This window comes from Piliocolobus tephrosceles, chromosome 13 (assembly GCF_002776525.5).
Source record: "Piliocolobus tephrosceles isolate RC106 chromosome 13, ASM277652v3, whole genome shotgun sequence".
Classification (NCBI taxonomy): domain Eukaryota; kingdom Metazoa; phylum Chordata; class Mammalia; order Primates; family Cercopithecidae; genus Piliocolobus; species Piliocolobus tephrosceles.
In genome coordinates this window covers 92477030-92487389 of record NC_045446.1, presented here as the reverse complement: position 1 = coordinate 92487389, position 10360 = coordinate 92477030, and the positions used below count along the sequence as shown (strand labels likewise).

The 10360-nt window shown below is 40.1% G+C and overlaps 1 protein-coding gene across 1 annotated transcript in view; it reads left to right on the top strand.

Annotated features, from left to right (window-relative positions):
* MMP20 (matrix metallopeptidase 20) overlaps window positions 1-10360 on the top strand; it is a 48147-nt gene that overhangs the window by 22049 nt on the left and 15738 nt on the right. Inside the window, exons 7-8 of the mRNA XM_023208012.3 lie at window positions 8281-8417; window positions 9437-9593. Coding sequence (XP_023063780.1) covers window positions 8281-8417; window positions 9437-9593 — 294 coding nt within the window. The remainder of the gene's footprint in view (window positions 1-8280; window positions 8418-9436; window positions 9594-10360) is intronic.

The following is a 10360-nucleotide window of genomic DNA, read 5'->3' as shown; positions in this document are numbered from 1 at the left end:
GTGTTCAGTACTTACTATGCAAAGTGTTCAGTACTTACTATGCAAAGCGTTCAGTATTTACTATGCAAAGTGTTCAGTACTTACTATGCAAAGTGTTCAGTGCTTACTATGCAAAGCACTACATTATCACATTCTTACAATTCCCCTGTGAAGCCTGAAATATCATTCCTTTTACAAGTGATAGAAAGGATAAGCAACACGTTCAAGAGTACACAGCTAGTAAAGGGTGGAGCTGGAATTCAAACCCTAACTAGCAAACTTCAGAGCCCATGCTCCTAACTACTTTGCTGTACTACCTCCTAAGATGCTGTCCAGAGCTGGAATCCCATGACTTTTTAGCTCTGATCCCCTACCAGCTGCCGCTGAAAGTCCCAGAGTGCTTGCTAAGTCTGGACAAAGAACAAAGAATTCTTTCAAGCCACAGTTATAATGGCAACCAGGGAGCCACTGATTATGAAAGAGCTCCCAGTCTGTTCTCTCCCACTCAAAAGCCTGGAATTCCCCGTCACCAACAATAGTCTGTTGATGGGACATTTCAGGCTATGAGCATAATAACCACATGGTTTGTTTCCAAAGCAAGATGGAATGCAGTACCTTTTAAAGTAACCGTGAGATTGTCAGATATTCTCCATAGCGTGTAAACGTACATTCATACGTTCTGTGTGAAGGGAAATAAGCGTTAGCTATAATAAGTTGAAGGGCATATTGATTGATAGATAGATAGATAGATAGATAGATAGATAGATAGATAGATAGATAGATAGACTTAATGAACATACACTTACTCTTTATAATAGGTGACAAAATTACTAAGGCTATATCAGATTTCCTCAGTCACTTAGGGAAAATAAGAGAGAAATGACTGGAATTGTAACCATACCAAAATTATATTTGCACCTATCATATTATGTTGGGTTTTGCCCAATATAATTTTAAGGGTAAAATCAAGAATATCACGCACAATCATCTATAAATCTTAGAGGTACAATAGATTTTACAAATAGAGTAAGCATAAAGGTCAATCATGTCCAAGTCCTTCAGTGTAGAGATAAGGAAAATAGGCACAGGTCTTTTAGCCCTAGCAGACCCTCCCATGAGAACCAGGTCTTCTGACTCCAGTCCAGAGTCTATCCTAGCACTAATATAGAAAGCTTTCTGCCTATGAAATGGAACTAGCAAGAAAAGCACTGAAATTTAACCTGAATGAACGTATGCCCATTGACTGTTACACATTTGAGTTAGTAGGAAGAGCACTTTCAAGCTGTTCCTTTGCTTTCACGCCCCCTGCTTGCAGGTGGGGTAACCAGCCACAAAGAGGAGGATGTTCATAGACTATCTAGGTTTCCCAAGAATGTCTAATATGTTTCTTCATGTTTGTTTGTTTTTTTTTTTCAAAATAGGATTCTATATATATTTTTTAATCTGTAACTAATTGTCAAATTTCAAAATACGTTATGTATCTTAAATTAGAAGGCAAAGAAAAACATTTTTAAGGGTTATGCAAGTAGGAATTGGAGAAAACAATGGATATATTAATAAAAGGCATTCTAAGGACTCACCAGCAGGATTAGGACATTAATTTGGTGAGAACAACAACAGAAAAGGAAGAGTTAAAGCAGGTAGAAGCCTCATGACTGAGAGTATAATATACAGCATTGTTCTCTCAGAAAAATTCAGAGGATTTGTTGGGAACACGATGTAAAACTCAGGGTGAGATGTATCGGATTTAAAGCAATGACAATTTTCACGGAGTTTCATAGAAATAAGCTAGTGCTCAGGGAAGAGGTCATAGTTGGAGGCTTCGTGGGTTTTGAATCTCCCACATAAAGGAGACAGTTAAAGATGTGGAGATGAAAAACAGCTCTGAAGAGAGAATGAGGAGAAAGAAAAAAAGTCTACAGAATGAGCCTAGGAAATGGGAGAAAAAGATTCAATAACAACCAGAGAGATTCAGCACTCCAAAAATAATAACAATAATAATAGCCAACACTTTGTGGTAATTTGCAATGTGCTATGTGTTGTGCTAAGCATTTTACAGACATTCACTCATTTAATCCACACTGTCATTGTCCTCAGCTGGAATTATAACTTAGTTCTGTTTGATATCAGAGACAAAATCCCTGTCGTGGAATCCCAGATAAATCTCAGGAAAAAAAGGTGTATTTTTTTTTAAGTGATCAACAGTGGAAAATGTTGCCAAGCTCACCAGACTGAGGACTGAAGAAAAGGGACTGAGTGGCCAGGATAATTTAGAATGTAGCCACAGCAGAGCAGTGAGGAAGAAAGCAGATCATGAAAAAGGATTAAAGAGCAAATGGGGTCAGGTGTGGTGGCTCACACCTGTAATCCCAGCACTTTGGGAAAGAGTCAAGTGGATCACTTGAGGTCAAGAATTCAAGACCAGCCTGGGCAACATGGTGAAATCCCATCTCTACTAAAAATACAAAAAAAAAAAAAAAAAAAAATTAGCCAGGTGTGGTGGCTGGTGCCTTGTAATCCCAACTTCTCAGGAGGCTGAGGTGGGAGAATCACTTGAATCCTGGAGGCGGAGGTTGCAGTGAGCCGAGATTGCACCACTGCACTCCAGCCTGGGTGACAGAGCGAGACAGGGTCTCAAAATAAATAAATAAATAAATAAATAAATAAATAAGAGCAAATGAGGGGAAACAAAAGAGTTGAGATAGAGCATTCACTTGAGAAGCTTGTTAACAACAAAAGAAGTTAACATAATAGTTGGCAGTAACAGCAGGGCCAAGAGAGGATTTCAAAGAGGGAACTGTTCATGTTTGAAGACAGTGGAGAAAAAGAAATACAAGATGCTACAGGAAGGGAAACAATAACAGTAACCACTATTTCTGGAGAGTAGATTTGAAATTGGGAATTCCCAGGACGCCATGGGCTTGAGGTAAGCCCACCATGGAACAGGAGGAAGTCTTCCTCCTTCTCATTCTCCCTGGGGATGTGTCTTTTCTGGCTGGAAGGTTGCTTCCCTGAAAGCCAACGAATGGCATTGTGTTAAGAATTCAGATAAAGAAGCAGAGGTGAACTAAGATCCCTGACTCATTGTCATTTCTTCTGAACCACCTGATTCAGAGAGAGGAGGGGCTCTTTACATGTTCACAGGTTATGGTTTATGAATATGGATTTTCACAGGCTCTTCAGATGGGTACAAACACTCTTAATTTAAGGACACTATGCACAGCTTTGACTATCATTAATCTACACCACTGGCTACACATGGGTTTTTAGTTGTATGAGCTATATTTTTCTCCAGTTCAATGAGGTGGATGATGCATGATTGATTTCTTGGATTCTGACGCATCCTGAACTAAGCAACCCTGGTTAATGTGTCCCACAGAATGAATGGCTTCTCAGCCAATGACACGACAGTTTGTACTTCAAAGTTTCCAGTGAAAAAAACTAAGAAGGAAACTTGGCTATATTGATAAACTCTAAGTTTATATTCTGCATATCACCTATTAATAAATTTGTAGAGTAAAAACATGTCTTTTTAAAGTATCTACAAATAAGAGTAGTCCTGAGTTTATAAAACACTTTCATATGCTTTATCTCAGATGATCCTTTGAAGTGTTTGTGCAGATATTATTCTCACTCTTATCTGACAGTAGGAAATTGAGTCTCAGAAAAATTGAATGACTCACACGAGGTCATACAGCCAGTTATAAAACAAGGCTTCAAGCATTCCTTGTTTTGTTCACCGCATCACATTGCCTGATCTCAGGGGAGTGAGCAGTAATTAAACAGAGCATCAAAAAGATAAAGGCCGGTGTGGTGGCTCATGCCTGTAATCCCAGCACTTTGGGAAGCTGAGGCAGGCAGATCACTTGAGGTCAGGAATTGGAGACCAGCCTGGCCAACATGGTGAAACCCCATCTCTACTGAAAAAAATACAAAAATTAGCTGGGCCAGGTGTGGTGACACGTGCCTGTAGTCCCTACTACTCAGGAGGCTGAGGCAGGAGAATCGTTTGAACCCAGGAGGCAGAGGTTGCAGTGAGCTGAGACTGCATCACTGCATTCCAGCCTAGGGGCCAAAGCAAGACTCCATCTCAAAAAAAAAAAAAAAAAGATAGAGGAAAGACACCTCTTCCCACAAGTAGGAAAGAGGATGACAGAGATCAGAATCTAGGAGAATGTGAGACTAAAGAGGATGAAAAGTGGGCCACTCATTCAGCTTGTGCGAAGTTGCCTTGATTGTCCAGCAAATAAAGGGTAAAGGCATCTCCTGAAAATGAAAGACTAATGGGATCAGCTTAGGTAGGTGGGGAATGATGGCTGGGTATAACAAAAGAAGACCTCTAAGGCCTGGCAACATGCATCAAGTCCCTGGATGCACCAGGCACCATGCTAAGCCCAAGGATAAAAAGATGAATAACACGTGATGCTGGAGGAGGAGTTCAAGGAACTAGCAAAGAACTGCAAGAGGCCAGGTGAAAGTTACCAGAGACGGAATCTCAAATTTGATGAGTTAGTTACTGTTCTTTGGTAAAAGCAAATGAAAATTTCAAAGAATATGAAACTCGTTGACCAAGTAAGTTCCAGTCATCTCTCTGGCACTCATTCATTTAGCCAACAAATATGTATTGAATCTTGACTATGTGCCAGCACAGCATTAGATGTGGGTACATGAAGATAAATAGTGCAGCTAAATGTCCAATCAGCAGATCTAAAATATCAATAAACTACATTGTTTTGCCTTCCTTATCAAAGATCAAATTATGGACTAGTGATATAATCTAATTATTTTCATTCCAATACATCCTGCAACTGTTCTTTTCCAAGAGGTTTATAGATTTTTTTGTTTATATTTTAAATCCATTCACAGATGTATAAGGAAGTTACTTGCTATAATTGTTTTTGTGAGTTTTACTTCACTTACTACTACAATCTATAGCTCTAAGGATGCAAATTCTGAGTGTGTTACTGTTTTATTGCCACATCATTTTTTTCATTAGTTTACTGAAGTTTTTCATGACTACAGATTATTTTTGAAATTTGTGATAATTTGTCCAGGCACAGTGGCTCACACCTGTAATCCCAGCACTTTGGGAGGCCAAGGCAGCGGGATCACCTGAAGTAGGCAGTTCGAGACCAGCCTGACCAACATGGAGAAACCCAATCTCTACTAAAAATACAAAATTAGCCAGGCGTGGTGGCACATTTCTGTAATCCCAGCTACTCGGGAGGCTGAGGCAGGAGAATTGCTTGAACCCACGAGGCAGAGGTTGCCATAGCCTTGGATCACGTCATTGTACTCCAGCCCAGGCAACAAGAGTGAAACTCTATCTCAAAAAAAGAAAAGAAACAAATTTGTGATAATTTATATAAGTGATGGATAGCATTTATTTCTATCCTATGTGCACACTATATACATTATACTACATCATAGTGGTGTTTAAAGCAGGGTTTCTTAACATTGACACTACTGGTATTTCGAACCAGATAAGTCTTTGTTGTGTTGAGCTGTCCTTTGCATTAGGATGTTTAGTGGCATCCCTGGTTGGCACCCATTAGACTCCAACCGCACTGCCCATCCCCAGCTGTGACAACCAAAATTGTCACCAGATATTGCCTAATGTACCCCGGGGTGCAAAATCACACTTGATTTAGAGTGATTACTTCAATTTAGTCCTCACAATATCCTACATCAAAGTTTCTTTAGTAAGGAATTTAAGAGTCTACCACTTGTAAAAAGTTTTAAGAGTACGGTTTCCCTTTGCCTGAGCTCTTAACTACTATGCTTTACTACCTCTCATGTTGAGTCATTCAGGACATCACTGTCCCATAACTTCAAATAAAAAGTGGGACTTAGCTTTGCCTAGAGTTGTTTGTTGATTTTTAAGTGAGAAATGAAAGAAAATGCATCTGGCTTTAGAGTGATCAAAGAGAAAGCAGCTGGAAGTCAACTACACCTCATCAGAGACATCATTCAGACAGAGCCTAGTTTTGGGAAGACATATCTGCTCCTCTACCTCCCCACTTTCCCCACATGGCCTCATCATTATAATATTCTGAAATGCACACTTTGTGTCTTAGCACAGCAACTTATAAGACAACATTTCAGAGCAGTGTATTGAATTGCATCAATTGGAACACACTTGCTATTCAGGTTTCATCCCAGGTTATCAATTAATCCAAGAAGTAGTTGCTGAATTCCAGATACCCAAAACTGTGTTCATTACAAGGTGGTGAGAGAAAAGAGAAAAGGGAAGCGATCCCTCTGGACTTCAGAAAAGCCCACGTCTGATTGGACAAAGGGTCAAAGTACAAACAAAGAAAAACCAGAGATCACAAGACTGAGCTTGAGCAAGTGGGTGAGATTGGGCATGTGACTAACATCAAGGCAGCTGAAGCCTGAGCCAGTCCCTGTCTGCCTCTCACCACCCGGTGACCTTTGGGCCCAGCAGCCTTTCTGGATCTCAGTTTTTCATCAGTTAATACATGCGTTTTAGATAAGGCTGTGATGTTTGGGGCTTGTGTATTGACTACAGTGGGTGCCCAATTAGTGGGTAATTAAGGCCTAAACAAATAATACCTTTTCAAACAAACGGTATCTATCCATATGGCACCTTAACAGTTTATAATACACTTTCATATTCATTATCTCATTTGATCCTTAACATGATCTCATGATATTGGCCAGGAAATTATTTTTCCCATTTAAGATGATTAAACTGAGGCTTGGAGAGGCTGGTCAGCAGTGGAGTTAAAACTCTAGTCCACATCTTCTGAAACACAATGTGCTTTTCCTTCTGCACCATGATGCCTCTTATGAAACATGAGGAAATATTTATCTTTTCTCAATATATCCCTTTTTTGATTTTATCATCAGCTTAAGTTGCCTCGTCGGGGATACCTTTATTAAGCCCCTAAATGCAATGGATATATCCTTCTTGTGTGTTCTCAGAGTATCCTGAACTTAACTCTTTGTAGCACCAATCACTCTGATCATTACTAATCAGTCTCTACTACTAGAGTGTAAACATATTGAGGGCAGGGCCAACATCTTCTTCAGTGTTTCATTCTTGATGTCCACCACAGTGCCTGATGATAGGTGCTCCATAAATATCTGTTAGATTAACTGAATAGGAAAACTCAGCATAAAATTTGGAGAATTCCTAAACTAGCCACTAAGAAAGTTCAATGTCAAAATTTTATTACCGTTTCCCAGTCCCCAAATAATCCTATGCATTAATTCTGGGTTCCTAAGAAGCCAAGTAAATTATTCATGTTTTATCAAAATGATTTTCATCTTCAAACTATAAAATAGAGCACATTTACATTGTCAGTTTCAATCTAGTACCCTCACAGGTATACTGCCACAATTTTATGACTATAATATTGGGTAAATGGATAGATGAATTGCTAAACCTTAAATTAATATGTGTGTACTAGATTTTCATTAACTAGATAACAGGTTCATGGATGCAAACACTTCCAGAAGACAATTATGTAGGCAACACCATAATTTATGATTATTAATGTTTTTGCTATTTTTACAGGGTCTAATCAGCATGACTCGACCACAGACTTCTGGTTCATGTACATACTATCCATAATGTCCACCTTCTGGATCATAGTTACCTTTGTAAGATTTTAACTTTTAAAAGATCAGAAAAGGAAAGAGAAATTTGTATCAGGTGATATTTGGAATGGGGGGGATGCATAGCTTAAATGCGTAAATAATTGATACTATTACTTCGCTATATTCTTTCATTATTTTGAACATCCTTAAATAAATGAAGAAGAGGGGATCACAGAAATGCTAAGGCAATGAAAAGTGAGTAGAAACTGTTAGTGGGCTGAACACGGTCATTCATATCTGTAATCCCAGCACTTTGGGAGGCCGAGGCAGGTGGGTCACTTGAGGTCAGGAGTTCGAGACTAGCCTGGCCAACGTGGTGAAGTGAAACCCTGTCTCTACTAAAAGTACAAAAATTAGCGAGGCATGGTGGCACACAGCTGTAGCCCCAGCTATTCGGGAAGCTAAGGCAGGAGAATCACTTGAACTGGAGAGGTGGATGTTGCAGTGAGCCGAGGTTGCAGTGAGCCAAGATCGTACCACTGCACTCCAGCCTGGGCCATACAGAGAGACTCCATCCCAAAAAACAAGAAAAGAAAAAGAAAAAAAACAAGGCAAGGTGAGGGCAAAGGGCATTTAGCAAGTGGCCTCTGAGTACATTTCAGTCCAAGTGTAATTTTATATGTAAAACAATCATTGATCTTGATTTTTTTTTTTTTTTTTTGATATGTCCCATAGGATTTTCTGGAGACGGCAGGTTCACTTGCGGACAGGAATTCGGCCCAGCACTATTACCAGCTCCTTCCCCCAGCTCATGTCCAATGTGGATGCAGCTTACGAAGTGGCTGAGAGGGGCACTGCTTACTTCTTCAAAGGTACCCTCCAGATCTCTCAACAAAAGAAATGGCAGGGCTGCAGTGCCCCCTCCATTTGGCATATCTAGCCCTGCCAGCATTTTCCAGTCATCATGGAGCACATTTCAGTTGCTCTTTGTCCTCAGGTTGGGTATGAAATGCCACCTACTTTTGTTGTACTCGACATTGTGTAACAATGAAAGTGACGGCAGTGGCCATTAAGCTTCTCAGAACCACGCCGGTTAGGCTAGTAAGGCACTGTATTAGGTGATAGCGCCCAGGGAGCTAAAAACCTGGTCCCTGCCACCCAGGACCTCTGCTCAGAGTGACAGTGTATACTCTACTGGGACACTTTAATAAATAAAAGCCAACGTGGAACTCAGTGGGAGATAAACAATACCCTTCCTTCTATGCTGTGGTCAGAAGCAGCCAGGAGAGGAGGACACCTTTGACTTATGGACACACATACCACCTCTAGCCCTTTACTATTTGAGTGACTTTGCAATGTTATCTAATGGCTCTGAGCTCCAATTCTTCCTCTGCAAAGTGATTATGGCAATACAAACCTTGAGGATGTGGTGTGACAATGGCTAGTCAATGGAAGCTATCCAGTAGGTGATAACTAGCAGTTTCAGCTTATATGTTCTTGATACGGAGAGATAAGGTTAGCAAGCAAGTGCCAATTTAAGTAAAAATCATGGCATTTGCATGTCACTTGCCCATTCTCTCTCGTAGATCTCTGAAGGTGAAATGAGATTATAAATGAAGGATATCTTGAAAGACATAACATGTTAAATGTAAAACACAATTGTATCAATGTTATTGCTTTCTCAAGGCATAACTAGGGAATTTTGCCTCCAGGGAAGTTTGAAGTCTTTTACTGAACTGAATAGTTAGAAGCTTATATCTCCTGTTGGGTTATAGCCATGGCAAGTATCCCATAAACTAATGCCATTTATGAGCCTTCATAGAAATCTTTATGAGAGAAGTGCATCAACATGTGGTGCAGAGTTTTCATAAACTTTAATTTCTGTTTTCAGGTCCTCACTACTGGATAACAAGAGGATTCCAAATGCAAGGTCCTCCTCGAACTATTTATGACTTTGGATTTCCAAGGCACGTGCAGCAAATAGATGCTGCTGTCTACCTCAGGGAGCCACAGAAGACCCTTTTCTTTGTGGGAGATGAATACTACAGGTATGCCTTTTTTCCTTTTGACTGTCTATATGTATTCAATGAGAAGGATTAAAACAACAACAACAAAAAAAACACAAAACCCTTCCATGAAAGAGTGCAAGGCAAGTTTGCAATAGGCCCGTTGACTCTTTTCAGCCACTGGGGTGCCAATTACAGATGGCTGACTGTCTTCAAGATATGGAATCATCCAAATAATGAGTGAAACCTTCATTCAACAATCCCATTGTTTGATCTCTAGGACATGACACATCCTGATCTTTCAATGCACTCATTAACTGGACACCTAGCAGCCTAAAAGAGTAGATGCAGCATCACCAAATCCCTAATTACCCTCTAAGAATGCCTGACTTTGCTATTATGTGAGCATAAAATGCATTCCACAATACTCCATGATTTGGGGCAAAATGGAGATGGTCCTGACCATGGGTCTCTTTGAAGTATAGTTCTGCTGGAAGGAAAAGGCCTTATTTCTTAGTCCTTTTATCCAGCCTAGAATATGAGGATCCTTCTTATCCAAAGGAAACCATATAATTTCAATTCCTGTCCTCAGGGGCTTTGTATGAGCAAATCTGAATCAGATGTCATCTGTCATCCAATCACTGCACATAGGGTCACACCTTATCTTAGCTACTGAGTTTCTGTCCTTAGTTGACTCATGTTGAGGAACGAGTGGAGCTCCTTCAAAGATCACCCCTTCCTCTGTACACCTTCCCTCTGTTCCCAGTTTTCTCTTTTTGCCTGTTTACCTGAACATCCGAAGAGAAAAG